The 17662-nt window shown below is 40.4% G+C and overlaps 1 protein-coding gene across 3 annotated transcripts in view; it reads left to right on the top strand.

Annotated features, from left to right (window-relative positions):
- PELI1 (pellino E3 ubiquitin protein ligase 1) overlaps positions 1-16633 on the top strand; it is a 76442-nt gene extending 59809 nt beyond the window's left edge. For all 3 annotated transcript variants that reach the window (XM_034432455.3, XM_087886541.1, XM_034432454.3), the window contains 4 exons: positions 5958-6059; positions 13162-13359; positions 13477-13665; positions 15122-16633. In XM_034432455.3, the coding sequence (XP_034288346.1) occupies positions 5958-6059; positions 13162-13359; positions 13477-13665; positions 15122-15688 (1056 nt within the window). In that variant the 3' untranslated portion in view covers positions 15689-16633. The remainder of the gene's footprint in view (positions 1-5957; positions 6060-13161; positions 13360-13476; positions 13666-15121) is intronic.
- The last annotated feature ends 1029 nt before the right edge of the window (positions 16634-17662 follow it).

Genomic DNA, 17662 nt, shown 5'->3' with positions numbered 1-17662 from the left:
TGAACAAAGAAAGAAGCAACCTAAAATTAAGGAGAAACTTCCTGACAAGTGAGAACAATTAATCAGTGGAACTGCTTGTCTCCAGAAGTTCTGGGTGCTCGATCACTCAAGGTTTTTAAGACTAGACAGCCATTTCTCTGAAATGGTATAGGGACCCCCCAGGTCCCTTCTAAGTGTTATTCTGACACCTTTCCCAGGCCCTCCTCAGATTTTGGCATCCTTAGTTTTCCTGCCTGAGCAGGGCGTTGGACTAGAAGACCTCCAAAGTCCCTTTCAACTCTGTTATTCTGTTATGCCTGAGCTAAATAGCTAAGACCCTCATTGGGACCCTATCTCTTTTGCTCCCTCTGGACTAATGAGTTAAAGAGCTGCCTTTAAACATTCATTTTTAGAAACCTGCAGCTGAAAGTTCTTCATGTCTCCTTACCCTGAAGACCCAATTTCATTTGGAATTTAATCTCAAACTGATTGCCCTTTTAGCATTTCTCTTGACACTTCTCCAAAACCCCTAAGAATCAACATCTCTCTCTTACACTCACACTCACAGAGGATGGATCGGATATCTTTCTACCACCCTCCCTCCCTGCTTTCGGCTTAGAAAGTCTGCCAGTACTGTTCCTCATTTGGCAATGCTTAAGGAGAATTAGGGGCTAGAGACAGTTGATGTTCTTATCTCTGCTACAGGTGAGGCTGCCAGAAAGACTTTTTGGCAGACATGCAATGCCTTCTCAGCCTCTCTGGCACTAATGAGAGATGCAGCTCTCCTGCCCAGGGGCTGCAAAGCCTCTCATTTTGTACACACCATCCACTGCCAGAGGATATGCCCTTATGGGTGGCGTGGGCATGGAAGTTCTGCCACCAGCCTGGCAGCCCAGCCCAAGCCACAGGGTTTTTTTAAAAAAATTATTTTCCCTACGGGAAATAGGAAGCGCATCTCTGCCTGCGTAACAAGGGGGAGACTCTCTGCCCCACAAAAACCAGTGGGTTGAAAGTGCCCATTGCAAATGTGGCATGTCATTTGGGTGGGAAATACCTGGAAAACAATAAAGCCCACCCACTCACCTCCCACTGGCTGGCTGGCTAATGGGGTGAGAGGAGAGGCGGAGAAGCCAGAGGGGAGCCAATCGAAGCCCTCCGAAAGAAGGGGGCTGAGGGAAAGTGCATGTGCTATGGCATGCTCCAGATGCCCCTCACTCACCCCTTTGCCTGGCTTCCCTCCACCCATGGTTTCCTCGGTGCTCGCTCATACTCTCCCGCTCCCAGTCTAGCTTGATGCAGGCAGAGCCAAATTGCCCTTTGCAAGTCTACTGTCGGAGATGCTGAGCACCGGTGAGGGCTGGCTTTTTGCCTAGGTTTTTTCGGCTATCAGGGTAAAACAGCTTCCTCCCCAGGCTTCCTCCTGCCGAAGGACTGCCTCGGGGGCAAATGGCAAAGCTTGGCCTTCTTTCGGGCCCAGCTCTTGGCTGCTGCCCACTCACCCTCCCCTCCACCTCAGGTCCCGCATCCAACCCGCGACAGGGTAGCGGGCGAGTAACTCTTGGGGGAGAGTGCACGCTGGGCCACTGTGTGCCCAGACCAGATGTTTTCTCTTGTGCCTCCCTCCCGGAGCTGGGCCCGAAACACGTCCGAGCCTTTTCATGTTTCCCCCCCCCTGCAGCCCTTTGGCTGAGCGTGGCGGGACCCCTCCCCCAGTGTCGGCCTTACCTTCTCAGGCCAGGTGAAGAGTGGCCACATGAGAGGCAGCTGGGTGAGGAGCGGAGATCGGCGAAGGAAGGCTCACCAGGCAGAAATCAGCTGGGCTGCGTGGTTGAGGCTAATGAGGGAATCAGAGAGCAGCAAGAGCTGTGCCACAGGTGTGACTCTAGGCATCGCCGAAGGCAGGCAAGGCGCAATAAGGAGTGAGTGGGAGGGGAGGGGAAGAGAGGGGCCAGCCAGTGGTGCTCTTTGCTGATTCTCTGAACTGTGCAAAAATTTAACAACCGGTTTGCCTAAACCAATCCAAACCAGCTGAATCCCACTTCTGGCAGTAGTGCAAACTACTTCTGCTGACTGCTGGCTGCCTGCAATTTGTCAGTTCAAATCTCACCAGGCTCAAGGTCGACTCAGTCTTCCATCCTTCTGAACTGGGTAAAATGAGCCAAATTGTTGGGGGCAATATTCTGACTCTGTAAATCGCTTAGAGAGGGCTGTAAAGCACTGTGAAAGCGATATGTAAGTCTAAGTGCTATTGTTATTTAAGCAGTTTAGATTTTGCATGCCATGTTTAAATATCACATGAGGGATGCCGGATTGTACGTGAATAGAGAAGGGAGAAGTGTGTAAGTTTTGAAGGCCAGAGTTGGTAATAAATAATAAATATAATCATGCCTGCAAACCAGAAAAGTTCAGTAATTAGAATTGTTTCATATATAAATAAATTATTATGAAAAATATTCATATACATTAATACAATGTGTACATGTTGTATTAGTTGTATTCAGAAGTAATCTTAGCATATAGAAGCATATACTGGAAGAGCCTGTAGTACAGTGGACTAAAGCACTGTTATTAACAACTGCTGCTTGCAATTACTGCAAGTTCAAATCTCACCAGGCTCAAGGTTGACTCAGCCTTCCATCCTTTCAAAGGTAGGTAAAATGAGGATCCAGATTGTGAGGGCAATAAGATGACTTTGTATAAATATACAAAAGGATGAAGGCTATTGCTTAACGCATTGTAAGCCGCCCTGAGTCTCTGGAGAAGGGCAGCATATAAATTAAAGCAAAAAAAAAAAAAAAGAGCTAATTTTTATTAGCTTTGGTTGCTAAAATGAGATTATTATTTTGGATAGTGACGCTTAAACTAAGTAAAGATTTGTTTTGTATTTCCTATATAACTTTATTCCTTTATTTTAAGATTTGTTTATTTATTTATCCTAAGTGTTTATGCCTTCCTATAATCATAAAAGAGGCATGGATACTAATATATGGTATACAATATGAATACAGTATTAGTGGTAAGAGGAGAAGACATTTTGGATGGAGCAACTCTTCAAAGAAAAGCTCAGTGCCATTTGCTGAAGGAGAAGTCTTTACTGGCAAAAGACCCCATCTTCATACTGCATCTTTCAGACTATAAACTTGAGCTCATAGTGGCAGTGACCACTATTCATAGATGAATCTGTGGTGGCATCTGGCCAGCTATAGATGAATCACAATATCTCTCATAGCCCAAGTCGTACAGCTTTTAGCTGTCAGATAGCTAAATCTGCTATAATAGCTCTTTCCCCGCTTTGAGGGATTTCCATTGTCTTTCTTTTATAATAGCACCTTTTTTGTCTAATTAATGTATCGATCACCACATTTTTAAAAAGCTGTTTAACTTTAAAACCTTCTCTTTACCCTAGTGTACTGAAGGGAAGGGATGGAGGCAATGTTGACCCGTCATGTTCAGGGCCTCATCTTTTTGTGCCTCACATTTGTGACATTTGAATGCCCTGAGGATCTTAATCATTCAGTGTGTCTAGGCCAACATATGGCTAACAGTAGCCGTGACTAATAGGCTTATCTCATAGCAACATATGTTCTGTTGTGAAAGATTAAATGGGACCAGTTGGGACTGTTTTCTTGAATACATCAGTCATGCATTAAAAAGAAGTTTCTCTACAGTTCATTGTTTTGAAGCGACACACCTGCACATAATTAGCATCAGTACGTTCAGAGTTTCAGTAAGCTCAACAGGAGGCCAGGAATACTAATTTCAAATGCAAGCTTTGTATATGGCTCTGGACTGGGAAATAATGAAGGGTCTTTAGAGCAGCTTCTGAAAGAACTGGACTCAAAGCACAAGAGTACATGTAAATTGTATGCAACATGTTTGTGATTTTTTCCTCTTTGTTTATGTCACAGAGTTGTATTTGGAAATGGTATGGCCATAGCATTTCCTCCATTGTTAAATAAAATATGCTCATTGTAATTTATTTCAATATCCTACTAAAAGGACTGTTTTACTTAGAGTCTGAATCCTGATACCCTTCATTGGTTTTCCTCAATCTGGTGCCTTCCAGCTATTGACATAAACTACCAATAGCAATAGCACTTACACTTATATACTGTTTCACAGTGTTTTACAGCCCTCTCTAAGCAGTTTTATAGAGTCAGCATATTGCCGTCAACAATTTTCGGTCCTCATTTTACCCACCTCGGAAGGATGGAAGGATGAGTCAACCTTGAGCCTGGTGGGATTTGAACTGCCAAATTGCAGGCAGCCGGCAATCAGCAGAAGTAGCTGCAGTACTGCACTCTAACCACTGTGCCACCGAGGCTCAAAGATATCAACTAGTACTGTATATATAGGTTGTTTGAACTATATAAGGAATTTGATACATGAGAATTGCACCCATTGTAAATTCCTCTGTGATTTGCAAATATGAATCTTCCTTGAATGGTTTGCATATTACGCTAAGTTTAAACCACAGCTCTGGTGTGATGTATGGATTAGGATGGGCTTCTCAGAATACCATAGTGATTCAAAATCAGCAAAATGAAGGCTTATAATACAAAAGTCTGAACTCAGTGTGCTTTGGGCTGTCAATACTATGAACTTCAAAATAACCAATATGTGCTTGACTTGCCAGAAGTGGATGGGAATAAAAAACTAGCAGCAATTTGGATAGATAGCAAACCTGTCTATTTGAAATCCTATAGCATGCCAATCATGGGATAGATGTAAAGCATGCAAGCAACCTAAACTAAAGAACTATGACCTTCCCAGCCATTGTATGAGCCTTTGTCATTTATATGTTGTTTCCTTCTCATACATAGTTACAAATAGAACATATCTAATAAAGTGGCATCAAATCAATGTAATCATGCATTAAATTCCCTGGAAAATCTCAGATGATTTCTGTAACACATCAGGCATTTGAGTCTTATCTATGTTCTTGGCCTGAAATAGGTGTAGTGTTCCTATTTACCATAAAAACAAGTTACTCAGATACACTGATTCAACAAGATCAAGCAATACAATATGCACAGTAAGGAATAAATGAGTGAACTTATAGTCCAAGACCAGAAAATAAAAGTTAAGAGAACCATATACAATCTGAGAATACAACAAAATAACATTAAGTCAGTTACTTCAGTTGTTGGGTCTGAACACAGTGAAAAATATAGCTATTGGCATTGTTTCAGGACACTTATCGTTTAGGAAAAATTGTAAATGCCATGGCTCTGAAGAGCCAGGTGTCTTTCTATTAAGGGTTGGAATTTCTTGTAAAATCTACAACTCGGAAAGATATCTTCTAAAGTTTCAATTTCACAAAGGCACAGGGAATAGAGTAAGGGAGGAAATGAGTAGGTAAAATATATTACTTAAGTCTCCTTTGTAATGAATAATGTCACAGCTAGTGGCCACGTGGCGGGAGTGAGAGTGATGTTAGGCATATTGCAGGGCATCAATTTGTGAGTGACTGGTTCACAGCATGAGAATGGGGAGGGACCAACATATTTAGATTAGATGGCATTAGTAACAACCATAACATGCTTAGTTAGCAGAATTGCTCAGAAGAACTGCTGCCTTTATGATGGAAAAGTGGGGGAGAGAGTCATGCAAAGAATTACTGATTTTGTTGCATTACAAAGGAACAGCCACAAAAAGCTGAGGGTTAGCTATGAAGATGCTCTTTAAAAGTTTTCTTCCAAGAAACTGCCACAACTCCCTGATTGTGCATGTTCTTAAATATCACAGTTGGGGATATATATCATAGGATTTTTATAGTAATTATTTTATTTTATTGACTAAAATAACATGTTCTTTTTACTTAACTAGGGAAAGTAGATCAGATGGGACTAAATTTTCCATATTGAATCATGAATTATTTCACCTAATAGGATTGAACTCTGGTGTAATGTTTTACTAATCAATATATTTTATGGTTTTATATTGCTGAAATAGCCCCTCTTTTCCTTTTTTACTAGGCAATAAGCAACAAGGACCAGCACAGCATTTCTTATACCCTGTCTCGAGTGCAAACAGTGGTGGTTGAGTATACCCATGACAGCAACACTGATATGTTTCAGGTATTATATGTAAAGTATTCATATGTTGCGAATTGCATGAATTAATGATGAATAATATGGATGAAATTATATAAATGTTGTATTAAGACTGTGTTTCCCCAAAAATAAGACCTGCTCTTATATATTTTTTGCCACCAAAAAAGATACCAGGTCTTATTTTCGGGGGATGTCTACTCACCTGACTCACCTCATCGCAGCGGCACCAACAGCCCCAACCAGAAAGAGCCCATTGCTGGCCCATTTCTTCTGTGGCCACTTGCCACCGCTCATGCACATCGCCCCTGGCTTCCATTTCATGTCAGAGGGCTTCTGGAAAGGCCTCTGTAGCTGAGAAACAGGCTCCAGATTGATGCGCATGGTGCCCCCTGGCTTCCATTTTGTGATCAGAGGCCTTCTGGAAAGTCCTCTGCGGCCAATAACAGAGATCCAGAGCTCTGACATTGAAACAGAGGCAGGGAGCAACGCGTGTGAGCAATGGCAAGCGGCCGCAGAAGTGGGCTGGTGAGGCAGGTGTTGGGGTGTGTGAGGCCTGGTAAGTAGGGCAGCTCGACCCCCCCCATCCCCACTCTAACTTTTACCCGTGCACCTCGCCCCACCCCATGCATCCTGAAGTGGTCGGGGTCTTAACTAGGGCTTATTTTGGGTACATGTGTAAAAATCAAAGTAGGACTTGCTTTTGGGGTAGGTCGTATTTTCGGGGAAACACAGTAGAAAGTAAAGAGTTTTGCTTCATTGTTCAGGCCACCAACACTGTACACTGGTAAAACTTCCACAATTCTATTTCCTGAACTAGAGTAAAAAGATCTGGGAATTTAAGGTTAGGGGTGGCTAGTAGAAACAGGAAGGAAGTGCTTCCTGTTAATTTTTATTACAAACATGCATCTAGTAAACATTTTCTGAGAACTCTGTTTTGAACTTGTTTGTCTACAGTCTATGTCTGCTGTTAAGATACTCAATTCACAGTAAACTTTAACCCTGCAACAAGTAGCAACTTGTTGCCTAGATATATATTGGTCGTCTATTTAAAAAAAATACTAGATTTTAAATGATAAGACTCCAATTTTGTTCTAGTTGGATAAAACATTTGATCAAAATTTGATTAATATTTTTCACATAATATATTCACATAATACACTCCTCATGCATATTATTTCTTTTGGATTCTTTGTTACATGCTTTCTGGGAATTCTGTTTCGTGTGTGTGTGTGTGTGGTGTGTGTGTAATACTTTCCCACATGTTGCAATTTACATTTAAGCAAACAGTCTTTTAAAATCAGTTTCCAGAAAAATAGCTGTGTTTTAGTAAACTATAGTAAACTAACAAGAGCCTGTAGTACAGTGGACTAAAGCACTGTAATTAAGATCTGCTGCTTGCAATTACTGCAAGTTCAAATCTCACCAGGCTCAAGATTGACTCAGCCTTCCATCCTTTCAAAGGTAGGTAAAATGAGGACCCAGATTGTGGGGGCAATAAGCTGACTTTGTATAAATATACAAAAGTATGAAGGCTATTGCTTAACGCATTGTAAGCCGCCCTGAGTCTCCGGAGAAGGGCGGCATATAAATTAAAGCAAAAAAAACAAAACTATAGTCACCTTAGATTGTACTATCCTGCCAAGAATCTGCAGATGTTGCTAATTTTGTCAGCTGTGAAGACCTTAAATTAAGGATAAGTTATTTACGAATTAGCTACTTACTAACTCCATCTAACTATTTAATGTTATAAACACATTTTCTTGTGGTCAGTGTTTTAGTTTTGAAGAATACTGCTGCATTTGAAACTTAAGAGAATATACCCATGATGGCAAACCTATGGCACACGTGCCGGAAGTGGCATGCAGAGCCATCTCTCCAGGAACGCGAGCCCATTGCTCTTCCGGCGTGCCAGCCAGCTGGTTTTCACATGCTCAGGACTGCCGGAAACCGGAAGAGCATCCGGCTGGTGCCAATTGGTTTTCTGGTTTCTGGCATGCATGCGCGTGCGAAGACCAGCTGGCCGGTGTGCATGCATGTGCAGAAACCGGAAGATCATCTTCCCAGCTCGTGCATGCATGCTGGGCAGCTGCTCTTCCTGTTTCTGGCACTCCTGCGCACGTCAAGACCAGCTGACCGGTGCACTGGAACCCGGAAGAGCAACGGGCGATGGCTTGTTGATGCGGAGAGGGGATCCCGGTGGTCACTTCCTAGGGGAGCAGAGTGTCGGCCAGCATAGGTGGGCCGGGGCTTCCCTCCCTCCCTGCCCGAGGGGGCTTCTTGCACGGCATCCTTGGTCCGGAGTGCCTGGCCAGCTCAGGTGCCCCAGAAAAGCAGCAGTGGCAGCCGCAGGGCGAAGGGCAGGAGCTGAGTCCATGCGGGAGGAACATCTGGTGCCAGGGTAAGAGGTGTGTCAGCTGGGAAGCGGTTGCACTCCCTTGGCAGAAATGGCGGGGGGGCCTGCATTGGTTTGTTCTCGGTGGCAGGCTGAGGGGGCACTTCATTGACACTCTTGCGGTTTTTGCATGCGTATTGGCCAGCTGATCTTCATGCATGCATGCGTGCCAGAAAGCAGAAGATCCGTGCGCTGGGTGGCTGTTCTTGCGGTTTCTGGCACGGGGGCGCGCACACATGTGCTCCTATTTCAGCATTTGGTGCCGAAAAGGTTTGCCAACCATGTAAAGTATAAACTGGTAAACATTTTCCTGAAATCAATCACTTCACCCTTCAAAATATTCATGTATTCCCATGACTTTTTAAAAAAACGCTTTCATATAGAGTAGTACCATATCAAAAAGAGGCCTTTACTTAGTAGCTTTACTTTACTTAGCATAGTCATTTCTTAAGTGTAAGGAACTTGAACAATATAAGAAAGTCATGTAACATAACCCAAAGCAGGGGTGGGTTCTAAAAATTTTTACTACCGGTTCTGTGGGCCTGGCTTATTTTGTGGGCATGGCTTGGTGGGGGGTAATGTGACTGGGTGGGCGTGGTCAACTTTTTTTTTTTTACTTTTAAAAGCATTTTTTCTACAATCTTAAGAAGTTGCAGAAAAAAAATGCTTTTAGAAGCCTCTGACGATTCCAGCTGAGCTGCGCAACCATCAGAGGCTTTTTTTTTTTTTTTTACTTTTAAAAGCATTTTTTCGGCCGAAGAGGTTGTAGAAAAAATGCTTTTAAAAGTTTTTTTTTAAAAGCCTCTGATGAGGTGGGCGCGGTAAGCGAGTGGCGACTGGGACGGGGCTGGTTCGGGGGCGTGGCCAGCCAATGTTATTACCAGTTCTCTGAACTACAAATTTTTACTACCGGTTCTTCTGAACCGGTGCGAACCAGGAGCAACCCACCACTGACCCAAAGCAATATATTTATTAAAAACAAATCCCCCCTTTGGATCTTTTTGAGTGCATTGCTGAGGCTATGCAAATATGAGCTGAATTTTATAGCAGAGAACTTAACCAAAACTTCATCTTCGAAGAGGCATGTGAGAGAAGTGTACAAATGAAACATTTTGGTCTTGATTCTTCCAAACCAGATCAAGCTCTTAAGTCTTTTAATGCTTTTTAATAGGGCAGGTATAAGTACCATCTTAAATGCTTTGGAATGGAAATGAAGAGAAAGATGCTGCAATTCCAGTGAGAATTGTAAAAGCAATTCTTAGAAAGTTTTGGTTCTAACAGCTAAATAGTTCATTTGAATATTTCCAACTTCTTGGTGATTGTGAAAATGAAAAGCAACAGTTTACAAAGAGTATAGCTATAATTGTGAATTATAAAAAAGTTCCCCTGTTCCTTTCAAGTTATTAAGTAATTAAGTTAGACTACTTAAGACAACTTACAGATAGTCCTCGACTTACAACAGTTCATTTAGTGTCCATTCAAAGTTACGGCACTGAAATAAGTGACATGACGTTTTTTCAGTTACAGCCTTTCCAAATTCAGATGCTTGGCAAGTGGTTCATACCATTGCTGTATCCCAAGGTCATGTGATCACCTTTTGCAACCTTTGGACAAGCAAAGTCAATGGGGAAGCCAGATTTCACTTAACAACTGGGTTACTAACTTACCAATTGCAGTTATTCACTTAACAACTGTGGCAAGAAAGGTCATAAAATGGTCACTTTGATGTTTCATTTAACAACAGAAATTTTGGGCTCAATTGTGATTGTAAGTTGAGGACTACCTGTATTGGCAACAACACTAAGAATGGAATAAGGACACAAATAACTTTGTAACACACAAGAACTGAATCAGCTGCACTGAAATAAGTTCTGCTTTGCTTCATTCTTGTGATGTCTCTTTGAAGGCAATGATTTGGTATTGGTGTGAAAAGTGCCAGTTCCCTTATCACACAGAGTTTTTCTGAGTTTAGCCAAAAAAAATAAGTTTTTGTTGGGCTATTATTTTCAGTCAGAAAGGCTGCATTTACCTTGCATTATATAGTCTACATATGTTCTGTCTATATACTATTCAAAGAATAGTGGTGCTACTAGGTAATTTTAATTTTAAATTCCAAATATATTGAATTTGACAAACACAGATTCAAAGGCCACATGTAGTTCACAACTCTTCTGAGTAGAGTATTTAACAAACATTTCCCTTCTACTTGCAAAAAAAAAAACAAAAACAAAGCATAGTTAATACTACATTTTAAAACTAAATAATAATAAATTTAGTCACCAACCACCATAAAGCTTTTTTATAAAGTTTACTTAGAGTTCTGTACAAGTTTGTTGGCTCAGCTTAGCTGGAGTAGTGAGGATTGCTTACTGCTGCCATAGCACAGATGACCCAGAGCTCCATGGGATCAGAGTTCCCTCTCAGTTTCGCTGCAGCAGTGCTACTGAAGTTAAACTAGGCTGTGAGTTTGTGCTTGTTCCCCCAGGACAGCAGGCAGGAAGTCCTCACCTGCTCTGGACCTGCCTCTCCAAAACAGGTTGAATTCTGTGGGGTCCTTGATGCTCTCTGAACTTATATTCCTGCAGACATTTCATTTCCCGCCTTCTTGTAAAACAAAACAAATCACATCCTTCCAAAACAGGTAAAGTGTCCTTCTGAGTGCAATTCAAGGTGTTCAACCTTTATGGGACCAGGTTACTTACTGGACAGTCTCTCTCTCAGGTTGTTTCTACCCATCCCACTGGTCCAGCAAGAGGGGCAAGAGTGTCAGCTGACATGGCCCAGGAGGAGGGCTTTTTTTGCGGTGACACCAGAAACCTGAGATTAGGTTAGCCCTGACCCTCCCATCCTTTCATAAGGCCCTAAAAACTTGGCACAGCCTCTTGGATTTGCTGATGGTTATTTATAAAGCTTGGCTACTATGTTTTTTATTTTTGTTTTACCTTATGTTTGTTATTGTTTTTATCTACTTGATTGCAAACTTCCCAAGTCTGCAATCTGTGAGATAGGCATCTATAGAAAACAAATAAATAATAAACCCGGTTGAATTCATTTCCCTCCTCTGTCCTGTCCAGAAAAAAAATAAGATTTTCCCTACTGCCTCCAAAACAGATTGAATTTTATTTTTCTCCAGCTTCCAATAAAGGCTTAATTAATATCTAGTGAGCTTCAGTCTGTGTATGACCACAATTGTTATCCACTTTATAAAAAAAAATAATAATTAAAGTTTATATAATTTCAGAATACATGCAGAGAAGAACGAGGGAAATGAAAGAGGGGGGGTGATCTAAACGCTTTTTATGTAATGCCTTGCTTTCTTTTTTTCTAATTTTTTCTTGTCTTGTGCCACATTCAAGGGAAGAAAGAAATTTAAATGTTTACAAAATACCGATTGCAGCTATAAAGTGACTAGTGAGTTTATAGTATAATCTTTAAAGATGTATGTGTGGAGCCAGTTAGCGTAGTGGTTAAGATGTCAGACTAGAAACCAGAAGATGGTGAATTTAGTCCTGCCTTGGGCACAAAGCCAGCTGGGTGACCTTGGGGCAATCAATTCTCTTACCAGTAGAGGAAAAACAAAACCTGCCAAGTCATTTCTGAAAAGTGCTGCCAAGAAAAGTGGAGAGAACAGTTGCCAGGAGTCCAAAATTACTTGAAGACACACCTTCCAAGTGTCTATGTGACATGCTACTTCTAGTTTCTATACTTTAAGAAATACATAAATATCTTAATATATCACTTTTGCATGTGTTTGCTTAATTATATATGTGGTTATGTATGTAATTATATATGTAATTAATTAATAACATTCTCATATTATGGTGCACAAATTTGTACTTAGTTTGAGAAAAGTTGCAAAAAAGCATTATTTTCCATGCACAGCATATCAGAAATTAAAGGGATAAGTAGAAGGTATGGAGATGGTTTTTGTTATAGTTTGGCAATAGGAAGCTTGGAGGAAGCTCAGAGTTGGGCGGTGGAGATACACACACGTTAAAAAAACAGCAAACTTGTATTATTTCCTTTTTACATATTAACTATATGTGTGAGTGTGTGATATTTTCTAAGTCAGCATATGGTCTGCAGGGATCCTTATGTAATGGGATTTAATGGCCCCTATTTATATTTGAGCTTGATGCCATTGTGTTAGAGTACAACCCACACAATCGTCACCCATGATGATCTTCAGCCTATGCAGACTGAAATTGTAGTTCAACACATCTGGAGGGCACCATGTTCATTTATTTTATCCATCATATATTGAAAATTGAGGTTTGCAACTGAAATTAAATATTGTGGCTTAGTCTTGGATCACATTAAGATATTTTAAAAAGTAACAAAAAAGTTTTCAGACAAAGAGCAAACGTCTCTATAAATTCTATCTAGAATCCTTTTAGGAATGGAGATGAATATAAAATCTATAAACAAATGCAAAAATGATGAGATATTTTATGAACACAATCATGTTGCCCAGTCTTGCTGCAAAAGAAAAGTCCTATCAAATTTACTTTTTTACTCAGAGGCAAGCAAGAAGTTTCCAATGAATACTGGATGAAAAAATAAAATTCTGCATTCTTTTAACTGGTTCTTATTGCTGAAATAACAGATGGGTAATTTTCAGAACATTGAATGTTTGCAATATATGTGTATAAATCAAAGATTACATTTTGGCTTGATACAAATATTTTATAATTACTTTAATAACCAAATCTAAATTCATTTTATTTTTGCTAGATTGGGAGATCAACAGAAAGTCCTATAGATTTTGTAGTGACAGATACTGTTCCTGGAAGCCAGAGCAATTCAGAGACTCAGTCTGTCCAAAGCACCATCTCAAGGTTTGCCTGCAGGATAATATGTGAACGAAATCCACCTTTCACAGCAAGAATATATGCTGCCGGCTTTGACTCCTCCAAAAATATCTTCTTAGGGGTAAGGAGCTTGTCTTCCTCTATTGCTCAAGGCAAATGTAACATTTCGGTTTGTTTTCCAAACTTCAAATATTAATAACTACAAAATGATTTTTAGTCATTTGTTATCTCCCTGTAGGAAAAAGCTGCCAAGTGGAAAACACCTGATGGACAAATGGATGGATTAACCACAAACGGAGTCCTTGTAATGCATCCACGGAATGGGTTCACTGAAGACTCAAAGCCAGGGGTGTGGAGAGAGATATCTGTATGTGGGAATGTGTTCAGTCTTCGCGAAACAAGATCTGCTCAGCAGAGGGGCAAAATGGTAAGTGTGAGGAGGACAGAGGTTCTCAAGCAGGCCTTGGTGACTCCCTGGGAGATTGTGAGCAAATTGGTGTACCAGGGGAGGCTTTTTCAACCTGACCACACAAAGTTGGATTATTTTAAGTACTTGGTTCCAGATGTGATGAGAAGCCTTGGTTCAGTGTAGGAGTTGCAAGCTACACTGAAGGGAGTGGTTAGCTAGGTTGGGAAGGGTTGTTTTGCCTTTTCCCTGTTGGCTCAGTGAGATTTGCACATATCGGAGGTGCATTGTGTTCTTGCTGGTTGTGTGGAGAAATGCCTTCCTTGGACTGTGCAGGGGCTAGCTGTAGCAGGCTTTCCCACTGTTTTTGGTGGTGGCAAGGAAGTAAAGGGCATAGGTGCATCCAGAAAAATGGTGATGAAGGAAAGTGGTGTCTCCAGGGAAAAGAATGATCAATGAAGACAGCGGAATGCTTACTTGCAGAGAATCTCCAGAAGCCCTTACCTTTTGCTGACCCACTCCCTTCCAAGATCCCAGGAGCACAGTTACAAGAAGGGTGTTGCTGTCTTGCATGGAGTGTCAGGATTCCAGGCAAAGTTTGGGTAAGGGTGGGGGTTGGTAAGAAATGCATTGGGGGATTAGAATTGCACCTTTGGCTCTTTGTGGCTTCTCTTCCCCTTCTCGTTTCTTCCTTGTGTACTGAAAGGCTGCCTGAATCAAGAAGCATAATTTAGAATTTTATTTCATCTTTTAGCATGCTTTTGTTTTACCACAACCTCAAGTTTTAAGCAGTGCCATCATCCCAAACTAGATTATTGGTCACGGGAGTTTCTACTGCTCCTTGTGATGCTCCCTATGGCAGACTGGCTTTGCATGCATTGAACCAGAGCCTTGTATTGATTGGCACTATTCTGTCTTGACAGGCCATGTGGTCTCATTTTAACAGTGATGTGGAGCCCTGGGAGAATGATGACTTGAGTATGAGAAGCTGGGTTGCTGACAGATGTCCCATTTTGTCTGTTCAAGCCAGCAATCACAAGGTTCCACTTTTCATGCCTAAAGAGGAACTACTTATTTATCAATGTTATATTGATAAATGTAATCACCTACTACTGTAGAATTCTGACAAATAAGGAATGGGGTAAGGAACCCATTGAGAACTAAACTGATAGTTGGAGAATTCACTACTATGAAATGAAGCTTATTAATTTCATTCATGGAGGGTCACTCCTGCAATTATTCCCTTACTCTCTTAAGTACAGATCTCTGCAGGGAAATTTGTAGTTATTTCACTGGTTTCAGTGCCATTACCTGGTTTCTCCTATTAGAAACCATTAATATTAGACATGATACTTAAACATCCACTATTCATTTCTTAGGTAAAAGGCACATAAGAACAAAATAACTGGATTTTTGAAATAAGATTAATTTGATTTAGAACTCTGCATATTTCATGAATTCTGTATTAATCTTCCAGGTTGAAAATGAAACCAACCAACTCCAGGATGGGTCACTGATTGATCTCTGTGGAGCCACACTTTTGTGGCGTACAGCAGAAGGACTTTCACGCACTCCAACAGTGAAGCACCTGGAAGCTCTCAGGCAGGAAATCAATGCAGCCCGGCCTCAGTGCCCTGTGGGCTTTAACACATTAGCCTTTCCCAGCATGAAGAGGAAAGATGTTGTCGATGAAAAACAACCCTGGGTTTATCTGAACTGTGGCCATGTGCATGGATACCATAACTGGGGGAATAAAGAAGAAAGAGATGGCAAGGATCGGGAATGTCCAATGTGCCGGTCTGTTGGTCCATATGTGCCTCTATGGCTTGGATGTGAAGCTGGATTTTATGTGGATGCAGGGCCTCCAACTCATGCATTCAGCCCATGTGGACATGTGTGCTCAGAAAAGACAACAGCCTACTGGTCTCAAATCCCTCTTCCTCATGGTACCCACACTTTTCATGCAGCATGTCCATTCTGTGCACATCAGCTTTCTGGTGAACAAGGCTACATAAGACTTATTTTCCAAGGACCTCTTGATTAATGTACACGTGTTATTCAAGGACTGCATCTAAATGCATAAGCTAAGGAATTCTGATTTCAAATGAACTGTTGTCTTAAAATCAACTATATTTCTTCTCTGGGCTTTGACAGTTTACTTTGAGATGAAGAATACTTTTATTAATATTATTATCATTATTTCAGTGGTTTAAGTTCCTCTGTAGATAATGAAAGAAGTTGCTATGTAGAAAAGACTGGTGATGGGTAAGTAGGATAGATGGAAGGTAGTTCCAGGCTCATCTTTTTTTCCTTTTTTCGAGATGGAATTGATAAAATTATTTGCCTTCATTGTAATGTTTTGAATAATATGCCTTTAATATCTAAAAGATATCTCTTTTTTTGTAAGTACATATCTGAGGGTAAAAGTGATCAGATCAGAAGGACATATGTTTACAGCTTGGATGCAAACATGTAAAATAGAGCAATCTGTATATTAACTCCTTTTTCTATTTATCTTTACTATGAGTAATTATCCTAGATGATTTGGATAGAGTAGCAGGGTAGTGTTGTTACATCCATTGATGGGATGTGTAGATTAGTTCTTGATGGGAAAAGTTAGAAGGGGAAATGGTAAAGGAGCTTTATTTTGTAAAAGTCTAGAACACTATTGAGTTGATGGCTAAGCAGGAAGTTATAGAACCCAATCAAAGCATATTGCTTTTATATGCTTTTTAAAAATCCTTAATTATTCATCAGATAATACAGATAAACACTTTGGTGTTTCTTTTTTTCTGTCTGATGGAAATGTAATACCTGGTCACATAACATTTACCTGATACTTGGAATATGCAATTTACCCTCAATGAAGTTATTTTCTTCCTCTGTGTTAAATATTCTGTGTTTGTTTTGCTTTTAGTTTTTGTTTTGCCTTTTTTCCAACTCAGAAGGGTTTATGTTTATTTAAATAATAAAAAAAATAACCAAGGCATCTGAGGTTGGTTTTTTTTCCCCTTCAATATTAGGAAAAGGGATATATATATATAATCAGCTTCTGTACATTATACTGTATAGGTAGCTGACCAATGTAATATGTTCTGATGATATATTGCAAACTTCCTAAAGTCTTGGGATTAGAATGATAATAAAATATAAATTGATATAAAGGTAAGTACATCTTAGGGTAGACTTAACAGACAAAAATACATGTTTTCATTGAAAACATTAATGAATTTTATGTTTTTATATATATTGGCAGCTCTGAAAGACTTTTCTAGCAATATTCATAGAACAAAAAAATAGACACTGGGATGATAACAGCCTTCATTTTCTTCCAAATGTAACAGTGAAATACAGAGATAGGTCCTCATTGCTGATTCCCCTCCTATCCCCCCATGCAATCTTGCTGAAAACAGGTTGAGAAAAATTTAAGTGTACAGGTAACAAAGTTCTTTGGGACCCTCCAGAGACACTTCTGACCATCTGTATCCAGTTTAACAACTGATGGACTCTTACTGTCAAACACATTGGCAAAGCAAGGTTAGCACAATTGTATCCAAGCTGATTCAGAAGCAAGTTGTATTCTGTTCAGTAGGTCTGATTCCAGGTGAGGAAGTGAAATTTTATAAAAGAAGATGCATTCAGTTTATGACATTTTCCTTCACAGGTTATACAGGCAAGTCCAACCCGCAGGCTTCCTGCAACCCTACAAGACAGTAAACATTTAACATGTGACTTTAGCAATATTTGCATATGTTAACTATATTGTATATTTTATATGTGGCCCAAGACAATTTTTCTTCCCTCAATATAGACCAGGCAAGCCAAAAGGTTGGACAACCATGTTACAATATATACATTTTAAGCCAATGCATCACCAGTAAGGTATCGGGAGCTGTTAAAACCCATCACCTTTTTGCTGTCTCTTAGTTAAATAATCCCAATATTCACATAATTAAAGAAACGTAAGCCATTAATGTTTTACATAAATGATTGATAGCAGTGAAACTGTAACAGAATA

The sequence above is a fragment of the Pantherophis guttatus genome, chromosome 1 (assembly GCF_059756535.1).
Source record: "Pantherophis guttatus breed Tessera chromosome 1, ASM5975653v1, whole genome shotgun sequence".
Lineage (NCBI taxonomy): Eukaryota > Metazoa > Chordata > Lepidosauria > Squamata > Colubridae > Pantherophis > Pantherophis guttatus.
The sequence above is the reverse complement of the archived record's forward strand: the minus strand, read 5'-3'. Positions and strand labels throughout refer to the sequence as shown.